Source organism: Typopeltis vanoorti, chromosome 25 (assembly GCF_054136105.1).
Source record: "Typopeltis vanoorti isolate ZY-2024b chromosome 25, IOZ_Tvanoo_1.0, whole genome shotgun sequence".
NCBI classification, from domain to species: Eukaryota; Metazoa; Arthropoda; class Arachnida; order Uropygi; family Thelyphonidae; genus Typopeltis; species Typopeltis vanoorti.
In genome coordinates this window covers 10,060,332-10,079,702 of record NC_143573.1, presented here as the reverse complement: position 1 = coordinate 10,079,702, position 19,371 = coordinate 10,060,332, and the positions used below count along the sequence as shown (strand labels likewise).

Sequence of the window (19,371 nt, the reverse complement as noted above, 5' to 3'; positions counted from 1 at the left end):
TAAAAAGACAAAGACAATGAAAATAGGCAGAATCATTGAAAATGTCAACTGTGTTGTGAATGGAGAACCTGTGGAACAAGTAAAACATTTCAGCTACTTAGGCACAATTTTTAGTGAAGATGGTAAATTAAATATAGAAATAGACAACAGAATCAGCAAAGCTGGTATGGTGGGAAGTCAATTGAATAAATTCATATGGAATAAGAGAGAAATTAGTCGGAACACTAAATTAGCTGTATACAAGACAGTGTTCAAACCAGTTTTAACTTATGTATCTGAGAGCTGGGTCAGAAGTAAAACACTTGACCAAAGACTAGAGACTGCAGATATGAGAGTCCTGAGAAAGATTATAGGCGTGAACAGATGGCATCAATGGCAATATCATATTAAAAACGAGGATATTAGGAAAGAACTTGACATTGTCAGCATCTAGGAATGCGTTAACAGAACTAATCTCAGGGGGTATGGTCACTTAAACAGAATGGGCGAAGAAAGATTAGCAAAACAAGTGTTCTCTGCCAGGTTGGTAGGAAAATGACCCAGAGGAAGACCAAGATATAGGTGGATTGATATGGTACAAAGTGCCTTAGACGATAGAAATATAAGATCTGATAATGTTGGAGTCTTGACAAGTAATAGACTGATTTGGAGGATAATTGTAGATAGGAAGTTAGTAATGATGTAATTTTTTTCATGTAGTACTATCATATCCTGTACACCTGTTGAGGGTGTATGGCAGGAATTTGATGATGATGAAGTTACCAACCTTTTGTAAGTAGAATGCACATAAAAAAAAATGGTCACAAGATTGATGAGGAATGTACACTGAGTTAGCATTGCATTAGGAAACTCCCACCCTCTCCTATTTACATATTTGGCACTAATAACGAAGCACCATGTAATATCAACATCACTTGTGACTACTATAAATGGGCATACCTATCCTCTCTATGTAATCATTAAATGTTTGCCAGTAATGGGGAAATGTGGTGACATAAGCCAAGTTGACCGTGAGCAAATAGTTGGAGCCCAGAGGGCAGGTCCCAGTATTTTGGAAACAGCTGCACTTAGTTAGATGCTCCCATACTATTGTATCAAGGGTGTACCAGAACTGGATTAACCATGAACAGACATCCAGCAGAAGGGCTCGCATTAGTGAGCCACATATGGTTGATCCTAGAGACGAGCATCGGGTGTTATGACAGGTATCTCAGCAGTGACATGCAACAGTCACACAGCTCACCCACCAGTACAACAGTAGGGTAGTGCGACATGTGCCATGCCTTTCTTTGTCTGAGATTCCACAGCCTGCTGCACCATGCTGATGGCTGGGTTTGCATTTGCTGTAAACAGCATGAAGTCCTATCCCCTGGTTGTACAGTTGGGGTTCAACAGGCTGGTGGAGGTGGTGTTATGGTTTAGGGAGCTTTTTCCTGGCACACCATACGTCGGTTGGTTATCAGCCCACAAACAATGAATGGTGAATGCCACAGGGACATGTTAGCTGACCATCTCCATCTATATCTGCAGGAGGCCTACCTCAAGTCAGTGCCATCTTTCAACAGGACAACACACCTTGTCATCAGGCTTGTCCAACTGAGTGGTTGGAGGAACAAGACAACAAATTTGTCACATTGTCTTGGCCCCTCCAAACTCCCCTGACTGTAACCTAATTGAACATGTATGGGATATGCTAGAACGAGTGTGAGAACTGTTGATCCTCCTCCACAGAATGAGCATTAACTAATGGAATTGCTGCAGCAGACATGGGTCTAGTTACACACCTTGTGAAATCTGTTTCTAGTCATCTGGGGGCCATGATTGCATAGAGAGGTGGACTAACATGTTATTAGGTGAGTGTTTCTAATGCAAAACTAACTAACTGTATTACAGGGTGGTAATTACATATATGGTGTAATGAACTTAATAACCAGAAAAGCATATATCTTTGTTTTATTGATTACACCAAAGCATTTGATTTGGTGTAATCAATAGCACCTGGAGGACTTTGAACTTGGAGGACCCTATAGCACCTGGAGGACTTTGAATCGTCTTAGAGTGGGAGTGTCCAGATGCAGAAGTAATCTGATGAAACGGGGTTATGCAGATGATGACAGCTGTGACTGCGGAGACATCCAAACTGATGAACATCTTTTATGTTGCCCAGATCTAATTGATGTGTGCTCCACGGATGATATTCTGACGGTAAATGACAAGGTGATACAAGCTGTTGTTTTTTGGATGGAGAGGATATGATTGGTGTTCCGGACTCGGAAAGTAAAGGAAAATAAGCATTTGATTCAATAGATCACAAGAAATTAATATATATCCTACAGAATAATGGGTTAAAAGGAAAAGATCTATGTATAATTACAAATATATACTGGAATCAAATGGCCTCAATAAGATATAAAAATGCATATTCTGACAACTTTGAAATCAAAAAAGAAGTAAGACAAGGATGTGTCATATCACCCTTACTGTATAATATATATAGTGAGCAAGTTTTTAAAGATATTTCAGAATTGAAGGGTGTAAAAGTCGAAGGTAGGAACTTCAACAACTTCATTCAAAAGAACCAATAAATAAGAAATGAAACATAACTGTTAACAAAAAGAAAATTTGAACAGGTTCGGTCTTTTATATATTTGGGACAAATGTTTACAGATGGAGAAAATTTCCTTAAAGAAGTAAAAAGAAGAATAGAGATAGCAAGAAAAGCCTTTATTGATATGAAAACTGTTCTAACATCCAGAGACATTAACATAGATACAAGAAAAAGACTGTTTCACTGCTTCTCTAAAACAGTAAAACATGGACTCTAAATTAAAGAAGCAGAGAAAAAAAAATTAGAAGCTTTCAAAATGTGGACCATCAAAAGAATGCTGAAAATATCATGGACAAAGAAAATTAAAATGTTTTAAAGAAAGCAAAAATTAAAAGAACATTAGTGAAAATAATTAAAGAAGAAAAACTTAAATATTTTGGACATCTAACTAGACAAGAAGGCATTCAGAAATTAATATTAGAAGGGAAACTGGATGGAAAAAAAGAGGGAGAGGTAGACCCTGAAGACATTAAGGATTGGACTGGCTTGAATTACTATAAATGTTCCAGAGCAGCAAAAGAAAGAAAATAGTTCCATAACATGGTTGCCAACCTCCTTTTAGGGGATGACACTTGAAGAACTTAAGAACCGTATTTTAAAAATGTTCCTAAAAAGACTTCTGAAAAGCATTTTAACATTTGCATACTACAGTGTAGATAAGATTACAAGAAATTGTAGTTCCTTCTGTTTATTCCAGAAGACATGCATACAGTCTCTACTTTATATGTCCAAAATACCTTAGAAAAGATAGCTGGAGTTCTGTGCCCTGTACATATAGTGGTAACCTTTCCAAATTACCACTCTGCCAGGTTGTGCCTAGAGAGAGACGGAGTAGTGTAGGGGATGCTGTCTGAGGCCATTTGAACTAGAGATTGAGTATTCCCTGTATATGAGTTATGTACAGAAATCCTTCACTACAGCTGCATACATGTCCCTGTTCTTTAAGTTTCTGGAATTAACAACTCTTAGATGAAAGAAGACAGTCAATACAAATGGTAGCATTTTAACTGTAGATATAAAAAATAACAAAAAAAAAAAAAAAAACACTTCCACATCCCTTTCATTAACATTTGAGGCATCAAAACTTTATCATTTCCAAACTGAACCCTGCCTCCACTGGCATCTTTCATGACTACAGCCCACCTCAATTATCATTATTAACATCTCATCTCCCTGATTCAATATATCTACATTCAAGAAGTCTGTCTCAGCACTTCTGCAGTTGGATTGCCACCTTTCTGTCTGGAATAGTGTGCATCCAGAAGACCACTTTCTGTCTGGATGCCCTATGTGTGATGATGGATGATTCCTTATCCTCTCACCATTCAACTAATGCCAGGGTTCCACAGGGTCCTCTTCTCTCACCAACACTCTTCCTGCTATATATATCAATGACCTACTTCAGTTGATTCCCAACCCAATACACAGGTTTGCAGATGACAGCACATTTCACTCCCTTTCATTTGATAAACCTCTACACAACTTACCTGAACTTGAAGAACATCAACCATCACTTCTCTCAATTCTGATATCCAAGCCATCCTCCACTTCCTTCAATTCTGATATCCAAGCCATTCTCCAAAGGGGTTCAGATAACCTTGTCAATTTCAACGGTAGTAAAAAAAAAACCAGTTCTGTCTTTTTTCTCAAAAAAAAGAACCATTTTCTACCAGTATTATTTTTGACAACATTTCCAATTTCCTGATGAGATTTTTCTTTCACTCAAGATGTTACTTCACCTCTGAACAGCTGTTAATCTTATACAAATCACAAATCCATCCGGCTATTGAATACTGCTCTCACATTTGGAGTGGGGCTCTCTCAAAATGTTTGACTCAATACAGAGATCAATTAGATGGATTAATAAATCATCTCTTACCAACTCATTCCCCCCATTTTTGCACATGTTTGGTTTCTGCATTATGTGCATTCTATAAATATTTACATGGCAAATGTTTATCTGAAATAGCATCAATAATTCCCCACTCAATACTAAGTCCATTGGAACACATGCAGCTGCTGCTCAACATCCCTTCACAGTATATCTTGAAACCCACAGAACAAGTTTCTTTTCCTCCTCCTTCATCCCTGCTACTGCTGTATTGTGGAACAGTCCCAGACTTAAATGAGTATATCCTTCTCAACCAAAATCCAAAAGGGATTGGGCTTCTATGTCACCTATGGAAAAACTTACATAGGATATGCACAAGACATAATATCTGTGCAGACAGCTTACACAAGTGGGGAAGATCACCTACACCCTAATGTAACCGTGGGACCACAAACCAAACTATCCAGCACATTGTGCAGGACTGCAGCATAATAGCCTACCCTAGTAACCTGAGGAATTTTTTTTGAAGCAGATCCTTCAGCTATTGAATGTCTAGCTGAATTAGATTTAAAATTTTAGTGACTCTTTTTTTTTAATTACATATACACTTACTTGCCTATTCTTACAATCCCTATTCAAGCCCTTCTGTAAGATCATAACATCTGCTTGACTTAGCATTGCTCTCCCCAATTTTGCATCATATACGAAAAGTTGTATATCACAAGTTAAACTCATCCCAGTATCATTAATATAAATATTGAACAACATTGGCTCAAATACAGATCCCTGAGACACACCACTAGTGACTTTCCTCTTTCAGAATACTGCTCTCCAATATATATATATATATATATATATATATATATATACACACACACAACTTTCTGATACCTATCTGACAGCCAGTCACTGATCCAACTCATTAGTCTGTTATTCAATCCCATCTGTTTCAGTTTATTTAACAGCTTGTTGTGTGGCAATCTATCAAAAGCTTTGGAAACTCTAAAGTATACCACTGTATATGCATCTCCCTTGACCAATACATTTGTCATCATGTTGCAGTACATAGTTAAGTTGATAAAACATCATCTCCCTTTAACAAGCCAATGCTGACAATCACACAGAATACTGGTGTTATCAATCCGTTTTCTGTATCGTAGTTCTCATTAACCTCTCTAATACCTTAACCACAACTCCAGATATAGAGATAGGCCTATAATTTGTAGCCACAGCCTTATCACCACCTTTATGCAGTGGAACAATTTTACCTTCTTTCCACTCTCTTGGAACTTGTGCTGTTGTAACATGCCAATACTACTATCAATTCCAGGAAATTAGACATGTGATAAATAAGCTTCATGTCATCATCAAATCCTATTTTCTCATATACCTCCTGCTTACTTACAATTAAGCCATCCTCTTCTATTTCCTATATACATTTTCTCATGATTTCACCCTGATGAAGATACAAAAGATTCCTTAAAATTGTTCACTGAGTACCTCAAGTATGTGCATTTTCATCCATTAGCATCATCTTATCATAATCATTCATCCTTCTACTTACCACATATCTGAAAAACTTGACAATTTTTCTTGGCCTAATTTTCTAATTTCTGTTCATACTGTAGTTTTGTTGTTCTTACCAAATGAGTCACCATCCTGGCTTGCTCTTTATGCCCCTTATTCATCTTGTGCTGCCTTCACAGCATTCTTTTCTTCCAAATTTCAATCTTAATCCCTTCATTTATCCATTTGACACCAACCTTATTCAGTCTTTTGATCTTTGGAATACATTTGAACACTGATGCTGTTAAATATCTTTTAGTCAGTTCTCACACAGCATTTATCTCTCTCCCACTTAACTCTTCATTTCATGCTACAGATATAAGCCATCTCTTGAGTTAATTGCCAACTTATTTGTTCCACATAGACTTTCCTCACAGACATCTTCATATGGCTAGCCATATGAACTGAAGGTAAGTGTAAAACTCCCCCACTCACAGTCACATCCTCTGATGAAATGATCAGATCCAAAACTCTTAATTCTCTCTTGACCTCCTTTATATATTGCCTAAGGCAGTTGTCTCTCAAGAACTGAATTTTCCTTATTCCAAAATGCTATCTCTTCATTCCCATCTATAATGCCATAATTGAAATCACCTTTCACTTGTTCACTAACCCAAGTTGCTTAAATATTTCTTCATCACTACCATCTGCATTCCCTGGCCTATAACAGCATCTAACTAAATATCCTTTCTCTCAACCTCCACCCACACACCATAATGTGTGGGTGGAGGTTGAGATATATATATATAGAAGATTTGCCACAATTTAGCAGGCAAATGTAATTTGCCTTCTATCAATACCCCCCCCCCCTCTTCCTGTCCTTTCTATCCTCACAAAAAAAACATTGTACCCTTTAATTTCTATTACTGTCAACATATCATCCTTATCCAACCATGAATAAACTCAATCAACAAAGCCATTTCATCTCCATTATTTCGAATGTCCCTGGCACTTGTAAATAAACACAGCAATTCAATAAGGTCTATAACCAACCTGCCCATGTCATTTGTAAGTTGTGATGTCCCCATACCTAACCATTCCCAGATGCCTTTATCACCACTTACTCAATGTATCTCTTCAGACACGACTGTACCCCGTACATCCATTTCCATATTGACCATCCTCATAATACACATATTATCACAACTACATCTTGCATGGTACATTTCACAAAAAGGGAGGAATGTATTCTTTCATCAAGTCTGATATTCTTTGCCAAAGAATATCTAACTGCAATCCCTGCTTTTGAATCTGCTCTGTCTCAATACTTCACCTTATAGCCTTTACTGCTTCCCCTCTGCCCTTTTCACTATTTTATATATTCCTCCAACGTTATTTTCCTCCAACTAGTTTCCCTTCTGCAACTTCATCAGTCAAGCCAGAAGGGAAGCTGAATCATTTGTCATCACTTATGATCTATCAGAAAAAGTTAACTTACCAACCAGAATACTAGACAATCCTCATCATTCTTCCAACAGTCTGGGCCTTTTCTTAACTAGCTCTCCCTCCAAATACACTGGATATCTGTTCATATCTTCACAACTCTGACCACAATCTTATCCAAGTCTTCATCTCTACAGTTGGTTCACTCCCAGCCAATCTCAGCTTCATCTTCTATGTCACTACAATTGTGTCAACTAGGATAACCTTCAGAATTTTTATGGTTGTTTTTGCTGTTTTTGCTCTCCTGATTCAAGCATCTGCACAGACGTGATAGTTGAGATGGTCTCCAAAGGCCCATTTTTTAGAGAACCAGGGCACTTCATTCACTCCTTCCTTTCAATCCTTATCCAAGCCCTAGTTCTCTTTAAAAAAAAAAGGAAAAAACAATTGCAGTCTATAAAAATAAATGTATCCTTATGTTTAGTGGCTTAAATCAAAAACATCAGATTTCATTACAGCTCAACATAAGTGTAAAAAATTAAATTATCAATAATTCCAAAGCAGACATAAGAATGAAATGTGATAATCTTGCTTCCTTCTGAATTGCCAAATGAGCCTTCTAGTCCCTTGTTATGGCTGTTGGGCATAATGTCTGCTCTTCAGGATAACACAGATCTCTTGGCATCAGTTATTTTCCTCCGACTCTTGTTTAGATGACTAAAACAAATCGCCACCTGCACTACAACAAACTGGCTATTGTATGCTTCCCCCTCTAATCTTTCATCAGAAAAATCCTAATTAATCTTCATACTAATAAGGTTCCTGGTTCAGATGGTATTCCTCTGGTTGTGCTCAAAATTAGTGCCCCAGATTTTATACCAATCCTGTATTGCCTATATAAGCTATCATATTCATTTGGCATCTACCCAACAACATGGATGCAAGCTTGTATCCAGTTCTTTCAGCAATACTTGTGCCATAAGGTTTTACATATCTGTAACTGTATCTAAAAAAAAAAAAAAAAAAAAAAAAAAAGGGGGGAAACAGTCTGCCATCAAACTATCATCCCATTGTTCTCAAACGTTATGAAGAATATCATCAACTAGCTTCACTACGTGAGACCCCATCAATTAATAGTTATCACCAATATGGATTCCACCATTCTCACCCTATAGAAGAACCTCACTAACCTTACCCACCTTTTGGACACAAGCTATGGATTGATTTAGAGAAACCCATGTGGATGCTCTCAATATTTCAGAGGTTTCATATGCTGGTACTGAGACCTCATGAAAATGCCATTATCTTATGGTCTCCTTCTTGCACTATGAGAATGTGTTGAAAAGTTGTGATAATCACATAAAGGAATTGAGGTGTCTGATATGTCTTCTTATATATCCTAAAAGAAAAAAGAACAAATTGTTACAATTTGATGAAACATGGGGTGGGGGGGGGGGGTAAAGGGTTTTAAGATATGTTCTTTCTTGTGGTTATATCAGTTGCTTTAATATCATTTTTGTTCCGTGTGTTTATCAGAACTTCTCTGCCCCCCCCCCTCGTATCTCGCGATCTGATTGGATCGCCAGCTTCCTCACTGCGTGTGTGTCAAATTGATGGATGAATTCTTCTTATCAGATTTCTTTATCAATGCTGGTTCTGTACTCCCATCCATGCTCTTCCTCCTTTACATCAATGACTTTCTCTATCTCTGACTTCAAATCCTATTAATAGTTTTCCTGATGATAGTATTCTTCATTCAAGAAACTTCATGGTACTCAAATGATTGAAGCCTCAAGATCTTCCATAACCAGTGACTTAAATACTGATATTCTCAAATGGAGTAAAGACAACTTAGTGAATTTCAGTGCTATAAAATCCCAGGCATGTCTTATTACTTGCAAAAAAAAACAAAATTTTTTTTTTTTTTTTGGACTGACTGTTACATCTAGTTTATCCTGGCACAAACATATTACATCCATATCCTCCTCAGCCTCTCTAAAACACTTGTTCTTTTTCATTCAAAACATTACTTTTTGTGAGCCTGTGTAGCTCAGTGGATGTGGCGTTTGACTGCATGAAGGAAGACTTGCTTTCGAATTTAGTCGTCGACTAGAGGAAATTTTTCTAAGCCTTTTTTCAACTGGTTCCCGAGTTAGTCCATCTCTGGCGCGGGCAAGCAGGTTTTTTTCTCCCAGAAACTCTGGTTTTTCATCTTGTAAGCTCAAGAAAATCGACCGTAGAACCCACATTATTTTAGACATTAAATATATTGTGATAGGGTTAGGGAGCACGAGATGGCGGCACTTGTTGAGCGGTCTCTCTTCACTGCGTGCTGCTTAATTAGTGATAATCTTGGACCAGCTATCTCTGATTGGCTACCAGTGGAGATTGAACTACCCACTCAGTCTCCAAAAGTTATATAGGGCTAAATGGCCTCACCTACTCCCTATACGGGAATAAAAAGGTGTTAGCTGATTGTTTTTTATTTTTATTTTTTTAAACATTACTTTTTCTTCTGTTCAACTCCTAACACTTAATTCCAAAGTTAGTTGGATATGAGATTTATACTGTTCACTGTTCTCAAATTTGGCAACCCAAATGCTCCCTACATGAATTCTTGACCCCTCCCCTCACACTCTTTTCAGTCAATTTCCCATGGCGCTATTTCCACACTATGCCTTTTCTATAGGTACTGCTCTACTGAACTGGCTGCCACCACCATTCCTCCACTTTCTTCTAATTTCTTCAATAGCATCCGTTGACCAAGTTCAAACATACTGAACAAATTTCTCATCTTCTTTCATCCATCCACATCTGTTCTTGGGAACAATCTCTCCCATTCTCTCACTGAGTACAATTTCCAACTCTTTAATTTCTCCTCACTCACTATACCCACACACATGGCACTGTTGTGACCTTTCATCTGTGGGATATATATAATATATTAAAAACATGCAAGTTTCTTCCTTATATTCACCAAAAAAAAATAAGATACACTGTTGTCCCACACTGAAATTTCCTATGTGCCTTGCTCAATGTGACATTTTATACATTAAACAGGAACACTGATTTTATCCATTTTAAAAGAACACTGATAAGTCTGGTTTTTGCTGAGCTTCCAGTCAGAACAAAACAAATTTTCCACAATAGAGTAGTCAGTGATATCTTGGATGCAAAATGTGAAGGATTTTTTTTTTATCTGAAAGTGACTTTTGAGGAAAAAAAACAGGCAAACTGCCCAGAACAACATGCACAATTTACAGACATAATATACTAGGCTCATAGCCCTTAGTCACTTCAGTTGTGACAGGAAACTGCTTTTGGAATTACAAGACTGGATAAAGAGAGCCATGAAGCTCTACTCAGAATGAATGGAAAGAGCATGATCCTACTTCTTCCAGTGCTTAAAAATAATTTAGTTAAACACCTCACATTAATGCTGATTTATATAGTTTTTTAATTCTCTTATTATTGCTGATCTCTGATAATTCAGATGCATCACATTGCATGATATTCCATTTTAGTAATCCAAAGTATTTTGAGTTGAAATCTATAACATAACAGAGTAGAATAGTCTTTAGTACTGAAAAAAGATCATGAGACTTGGCTGAAAATTCTGCAAATTTATATAGCTTTTTGAGTTTAATCCTCTCATATTTTGTACAAAAGAGAAATCTCTCTCTCTCTCACACAAATGCAACAAGAAACATGGACAAAGCACTTATTCTAACCAGGTTGGGAACCCCCCTATGGACATCTAGTGGTGGCCCTATGGTGTAAACTAGGATCTCGAAGTATTTCCCATATTTTGGGAAGTTTTATGCAACCATACTTATTCAAATTCGGCTGATTTTTGAGAGCAGCACATGGTCTTTTTTCCAGTTGATTCTATGAAATGTATACAAAGCATGGTCTGTAAGACCCAACTAACAATAGTCATGACTGCAGATTTATATTTTATGCTCTTCATGCAGATGGTGGCTGATCTGCCTCTCTGTCTATAGTAGGTTTACAGGAACAGAGAACTCTCTATATGCCAGGAACTGAGAGAGGAGGGAGCTGGTCCTTAGTTGAGCAAATAAGGGTAACAAGCTGTGTAGAGGTATTTCTTTAAGATTCTGGCTATTTTTTCTGATGTGCCTCAGACCCAGAGGATGGTGATAGCATTATTAAAATCTTTCTGAAGAAATAGTTGTGGATTTGGGAGCAAGGATCGATTTTTTTTGATACTGTGGGAACTGTAGCCATTAGATAGAAAGGTGAGGTGTATTTGATTGAGATCTACTGCAAGAGAGGTCTCATTGGAACAAATAGGCTCTATTGGTTAGTGTTTTAATGATACCATATTGTTTGGGGGGGGGGGGTGATGGGAATGTTTGTAAACATATCTGTTTGTGTGGATGGGTTTCCTGTATACTGAAAAGGACAGGTTGTCATTAGGTAGGTATGTTAACAAGGTGTCTAGAAAGGCTTGACTACTACTATTGATTTCTTTTTCCATTAATAATTTCTTCACCCTAGAATCCATTAAACTGGATTCTAGGGTGAATACTTTTGAGGTGACAGAGGAAAGAGAGTCTAATGTATCTGGGGCCAAATAGAAAACATACCGTTGAAAGTTTATTTTTCACTTGGTTAGACTATAATAAATTTAGTTTAATTCTTTATCCAAGTGTGAGCAAACAAAGTTTGCACCTGAAAATATCTTTAGGACTGGGGTAAGGTAGTACAACGGGCAACTTGACCTCGCCATTGCTTCTGCCTGGTATCTTGACTTCTGGACCTGGCTCCCACTGAAGAGACTTTAGTCTGGGTAGTGGCCCTTCCCTTAATGCATAGCATTATACATATCCACAAGGAGATATGTTTTGCATTATGGGAGATACTGAGATAGGAGTGATGTTAGCTTGGTCCACCTTTGCTACTAGTTGCCCAGTGTTGTACTACCTTACCCCAGTCCTGAAGATATTTTCAGGTGCAAACTTTGTTTGCTCACACTTGAATAAAGGATTAAACTAAATTTATTATAGAAAACATACCATCTACATATCTTAGCCACATAGGTTTGTGAGAGGCTGAGTCAAGGGTTTGTTTTTCAAAATCTTACAGGAAGAAATTTGCAAGGATGGTCGGGGGGGGTGAGAGGGTAGAACCCACAGAGGTATCCTCATCTGTTTATAAATTCTGTTCTTCCAAGAGAAATATCTAGAATGTATAACAAAGGAAAAGAGATCTGTGATATCAGGAGGAAAAACTTAAATGACACCTTATCACTTTTTAAGGAATGCTGGTGAATAGTGAGATAATGTCAAAGCTGACTAAGATATCTATGTTACTAACAGTTAGATTTTCATAAGAAGTTTTAAAATGAGTAGAGTTTGTTTTTTTATTTTTTCTTAATGTATGGTATGGTATGGCTAGTAAGGGGAGGTGGGGAAGAAATTTTGCTGTTTGTTAGTCGTTTAATATGGATTTTTCATCTCCCAGAACAGGCCCCATCAACACATGGATTAGTCAGGAACACTTGACCCAGCCATAGGCCTGATTTGTCAGCTATGGTGGTCCCGAGACCTAGTGATTAAACATACATCATCTAGCAGCATATTGGTAATAAAATGGCATTTATTTCAGTCTATGCTGCATTCATTATTAAGCTTTAGAATGAATTAATATTATTATAAGAGGTGCAGCATATATAAAGCGCCACTTGATAGGGGAATGGCCTTGAACCTTTTACAAGTTTGAAGCATTTTAAACAACATTCAGTAAACAAATTTTTGAAGCATGAATATAAGAGTGCTATCGACATTCATTGCCTATTGACAATGTTTTTATGAAATAATCGCAGATATGAGTACCGTATCACCGAGTGTGACAAAGAAACACTCAGTGAATTGGGAATTGATGTTAATGACTGCAAAGTGAGGAAGATAAAAACTGCTTGATAACTTCCACAAGAAGAAAGTTTAGCAGCTAATCCATGAAAATTGGAAATAAGTCAGATTACTAGTGCTGTAATTGAACATTAACAATCTGGGTGACTCATGCTAATTCAAGAATTGGGCTTCAATAAAGTAACAGCCTGGAAAGGAAAAAAAAAAAGGATTTTAAGTTGTGTAACATCTTCCCAATAGCCTGAGCATGACTGCTTTGTCTTCTGCAGCTATTTTATACGTTGAAGATACAATCGCCAGAGCATCCATTTGGAAAAGAATAAACAGGCAAATTTTTTATTTTATATATATACCTGTGTGTGTGATTAAAACTTATTAACTGAATTAAACATAAAGAAAAAATACAAGATATTTAATGAAGTTTCACTACTAATTTCATCGGAATGCCGACTTCGTCAGGTGAATACAATACAGTGAATACATGGAGAAAACAACATCTTAAAAAAATATATTGTGCATTAGACAAAAAAAAACAGAGTTTAGAACAATTACTAGTTGTGTTTGAAACTGAGTCTGAGTGTTAGTTCTGGCGTGAAGTACTTTGCGTGTGAACGAGATCATGAGTGCACCAAAACTGGATTACAGCACTGTGAATCGGGCAGGCTGTAACTGAGATTGCTGTTTAGATGGGCAGGGTCGAGAGCTATTTCTTTGGATTCTAATATATAAGTCTTTCTAATTCATCACAGCATTTATGGATGTTTGAAGTTGAGTTCCAGTCTATTTGATGTTGTCGTCCTTCAACATTGGTATTGGCTGAGAATAAAATGTGGCTGGATAGGGCACTTGCATGAACTCTGTTATAAGAAATGTCATGTTGATGTTCTTCTAGTTGGAGAGAGATGGACTTTTCTGTCTGGCCATAAAATATATATATATATATATAAGAAAATAAAGTGAAGACTGCTTGAAATCTTTTCTTACTTTACTGACAACTCTTTTGGGCAGGAAGCTATCACACAATAGAGATTTTACTTCCAGAAAGACCCTCATATTGTTAATATATGGGCAATTCCAGAGTGCAAACACTTGCTGCAGAAACATGCATTAACAGTTATTCAAGCAACACTTATTACACTGCTTGATGAACTCATTCACTCAAAGTACCTACAAACTACTTCAGCAACCCTTCCATCCACTTATTCATTTCTTCAAACAACAAAAAAAAAAGTTTTCATGTCGCACACAACTTTATTGATGGCCATTTGTCCTTATGTTACTTACTGAAAAATTTCTGACATCTACTGTATAAAACCTCTTTAGTAACTTGTGTTTCTCATATCCCCTCTTTCCCACCTATTAATGAAATTCTGTAATCCATAAGCATTGCACAGAATTCTCACCATCTTGGTTACCAATATCTGAATCCTCTTTACCATTTACTCATTCTCAAGGAATTGAATTTGTGTGCACCGCACTCCAGATGCTTTCATAGCAATCCCTTATAAAGAAATAACTTTCTTATAAATGTGTTCAATATCCAAGTGATCTTATAAGCTATTTTATATGCTTTTTTTGCAATGTAATATTTTATTCCAAAGTGCACAATTTTGCATTTTCCCACACTGAACTGGCAACCATCCTTTGGAAAACACTGATCTATTTACATCATTCTACAGGATCTCTGCACTGTGTTTGTTAACTGTTGACCTTTCTGGTTTAGCATCAGCAAGCAGAATATTCCCCTTTAGATCATTCCATACAAATAAAACTTCACAGGCCCAAGTGCAGAGCCTTTGATTCAGCTTTACTTTATTCTCTCTCTCTATCATCAGTTTCAAATTCATTTCTATTTATATAATAGAAATAGAGCTAGTATCCTCTTAAATGCCATTGCAAAGTTTATTGACATCATGGTGTAGCCATTTCCTTTATTCACCTGAACTGAATAAATTGTTGAGGTAGTCTTACCTTTCACAAAGCTAAGCTGTCCCTTCCATAGCGTACTACCTATTCCTGAATTCTCTTAACCATCTTTTTTAATATACCTTTCTGCCTACAATGTCTAAGATACCAATTATCTGTTTGTTAATGCGAATCCTGCCTACAAAAGGCCTTATATAGTACAGTAGTATTAATACAAGGAGTGAATTAAGGGTTAGATAATCTGGAAGTCTGCATTAGAAACCAAACATTTTCTTTTGCCTCAAATAAACAGTAGTGATTTCACATCAAGAGATGAATTTCATCTATCATAAGATGTTCAAAAACACTGATGTTGAGCAGTGGAATCCAAATCCGTCAGCTACGGTGGTGAGAGTTATGCTACACAAACCAGCAAATAGAACTGCAACTGAAACTTCCTTGCCTCCTTATTTATAATAACATATTTTGGTCCTTACAAGTTTGCTCTAATGCGAGTTAACTCTCAGCACTAGCAGATTCTTGCATGATGTAGCCTGGTAAACTAAAGCATTCCAACTATGAAACTTTGGTTGTGACTTCCCAGTAATTCATTAGTGAGTGAGTTTTTTTACAATAGTGTTTCTATAGTGAGAGCTGCTGAATACAATCAGCTGTAACTATAACATTTTTACTAAATAGCTTAAGGAAATTACAATGTATACTAGGATATACATTAAAATAAATTTTAATACACTTCCAATATTTCGTCAATGTCACGTTGCCATTTTCACAGGAACTTAAAAACAAGACACGTGCACACAAGCACAACAAACAGTAAATGAGGACGAAGCTGGAAGCTATTCTTTCTCCTAAAAGTCCTGATGGTGCCCCCTAGCAGACAATGTTGGTATTCTTGGTCAATTGGGCTGAAGGTCGTCTAATGTAGGTTTCCCAAATTTGGGGCAGTCTCATGCAACCAAATTTGTTAAGGTTTGGATTGTTTCTTAGGGCTGAGGCTGATTCCATGTAAAGCCTTTTGTATTTGAATTTACTACAGTGTATTATGGCTTTCTTCCACCGTATTCTATGGCGGGTATCCAGCACATGGTCTGCAAGACCAGAGTGGCTGTATTGGTGAAACCAGATGTAGTCCTTGTTGTGTTCTGAAATTATGATATTTGCTGTCCTGCCTGTTTGGCCAAAGTAGGACAGCTTACAGCTGCAAGGGACCTGGTATACACCAGGTAGGTCTGGGGGGGGGTTGGTCTTTAGTAGAGCGGATAAGGGATGCCAGTTTTTTATATGGTCTGTAACAAGAAGTTAAGTCATGTTTTTTTTAGGATTTTTGTAATTTTTTACGAGGTGCTTCAGATATAGGCTATGGTGATGGATTTAGAGTAATCCTTGTTGTGAGGGTGGGAGGGGTTGTGGTTTATTGGTTTCAATATTTTTTGGATTTTTTTTTTTGTGGGGGGAGCTATTGGTTGAGAATGTGGTTTAGTTCTGTGGTTAGGGCATTGTTATTTGAACAGATAAGTTTAGCCCTGTTGTGTAGTGTCTTAATGACTCCATATTGTTGCGAGGGGGGGGAGGATTGTTGGTGAATGTATCTGCCTGTGGATGTGTTTTCTATAGACTGAGAAAACCAAGGTTCCATCAGGCTGGCGGATGACTAGTGTGTGTGTCTAAGAAAGGAAGGCAGTTGTTTTTTTCTTCAAGGGTGAATTTGATTCTGGAGTGTTGGTTGTTTAAGTGTGTTAGGAAGGAAAGGAGTGCATCGGAGCCATGTGGCCAAATAGCGAACACATCATCAACATAGCAAAGTCATATGGTTGGTTTTTCTGGGGCAGAGTTTAAGGCTTTCTCTTCAAAAGTCTCCACATAAAAGTTGGAGAATCCTTAGAGCTAATCCAAGCTAAATTTCCTCCTGATATCATAGCCCTATTTCAGTTCACAATGAACTCAGGCTATTTTGTTAAGCAAGGAAAATTCTACAAACAAATAGAGGAGACAGCCATGGGTTCTCCACTCTCCCCACCCTTGGCCAACTTTTATATGGAGACTTTTGAAGAGAAAGCCTTAAACTCTGCCCCACAAAAACCAACCATATGGCTTTGCTATGTTGATGATGTGTTTGCTATTTGGCCACATGGCTCTGATGTACTCTCCTCTCCTTCCTAACACACTTAAACAACCAACACCCCAGAATCAAATTCACCCTTGAAGAAGAAAAAAACAACTGCCTTCCTTTCTTAGACACACTAGTCATCCACCAGCCTGATGGAACCTTGGTTTTCTCAGTCTACAGAAAACCCACCCATACAGGCAGATACATTCACCAACAATTCCTCCCCCCCCCATCACAACAATATGGAGTAATTAAGACACTACACAACAGGGCTAAACTTATCTGTTCAAATGACAATGTCCTAACCACAGAACTAAACCACATTCTCAATCAGCCAATGGCTACCCCCCAAAAAAATATTGAAACCAATAAACCACAATCTCCCCCCCCTCACAACAAGGATTACTCTAAATCCATCACCATACCCTATATCCGAGGTACCTCAAATTACAAAAATCCTAAAAAAACACTACTTAACTTTTTGTTACAGACCATATAAAAAAATTGGTATCCCTTATCTGCTCTACTAAAGACCAACCTTCCCCCTTAGACCTACCTGGTGTATACTAGGTCCCTTGTACCTGTAAGCCGACTCACTTTGGTCAAACAGGCAGGACAGCTAATATCAGAATTTCAGAACACAAGGACTACATCCAGTTTCACCAATACAGCCACTCTGGTCTTGCAGACCATGTGCTGGATACCCGCCATAGAATACGGTGGAAGAAAGCCATAATACACTGTAGTAAATTCAAATACAAAAGGCTTTTCATGGAATCAGCCTCAGCCCTAAGAAACAATCCAAACCTCAACAAATTTGGTTGCATGAGACTACCCCAAATTTGGGAAACCTACATCAGAAGACCTTCAGCCCAATAGGCCAAGAATACCAGCATTGCCTGCTAGGGGGCACAATCAGGACTTTTATGAGAAAGAATAGCTTCCAGCTTCGTCCTCATTTACTGTTTGTTGTGCTTGCGTGCACGTGTCTTGTTTTTAAGTTCCTGTAAAAATGGCAACGTGACGTTGCTGAAATATTGGAAGTGTATTAAAATTTATTTTAATGTATATACGTTGTAATTTCCTTAAGTTATACGTTTTTAGGTTAACCAATGTCTAAGCCTTTCCACAAGAATGTAACTATAACAAAATGGAAAGCCTAGAATACCAAACACTACTAACAAATGTATTAGTATGCATCTCCAACAGTGATTTCTAGGACATAATAGGTATTTTGAAACAGTAATTTTTTAAACTTTTGATGGCCTTCAGTAATATCATTATAGCAGCTCCATGAAGTTAATGAAATTAACCCAATTGTTTTTCTTTTTTCAGGTTGCTGGCATGGGCCTTTCATGTGCTCTTTTCTGGATGATAAAGTAGCAGTTTCATATTAACAAATTTCTTAATGACTGATCTCCCATTCCAGCAGTACTCTATTTCCATCAGTCCATCAAAGTGCCTTGTTTACAGAGTATATCTCTATCATTTTTTTTTTTTTTTTGCATTACTCATTCTTGGTCCTTTAAAAAAATGTTTTCATTTACTTCAAGTAAATGAAATATGCAAATGATGTGAACCTTTTTTTTCTCTCTGTTTGTATAGTCACATTTTTGAATTACATCTTTAAAACTGTACATAAAAATGGCAGTTAATATTTTTTTATAAAAAAAAAGCATATCAGCCATAATCATTTACACTTTTTTTTAGTTCATTTATGTTGACTATTTATCTACAATTAAATGAAAAAAAAAAAAAAACTCATCGATGTATTATAAGTTTGTGTATAGATAAAAGAAAAAAAATGAACTTTTTTGTTGCTGTATGTGTGTGTGTGTGTGTGTATATATATATATAAATGAATGAGGGATATAACTTTTTTTGCAGTCTGTACTATTTTTTTTCTCCCATAAGAGTTGATGGTGCTCAAGTGCATAAAACTGTAATGTTTAAAAAACTGACAAGGGGGGAAAAAAAGCAGATATCTTTTTGAGACTATGATACATTTTTATTGCATTATATCAATATATATTTTGCTCTGGATATTCATATGAAC

The 19,371-nt window shown here is 37.0% G+C and overlaps 1 protein-coding gene across 1 annotated transcript in view; it reads left to right on the top strand.

Moving 5' to 3' along the window:
* The window catches only part of Tsp74F (Tetraspanin 74F), a 230,465-nt gene extending 211,510 nt beyond the window's left edge, over nt 1-18,955 (top strand). The window contains exon 8 of the mRNA XM_090414691.1: nt 18,651-18,955. Coding sequence (XP_090270817.1) covers nt 18,651-18,698 — 48 coding nt within the window. The 3' untranslated portion in view covers nt 18,699-18,955. The remainder of the gene's footprint in view (nt 1-18,650) is intronic.
* The last annotated feature ends 416 nt before the right edge of the window (nt 18,956-19,371 follow it).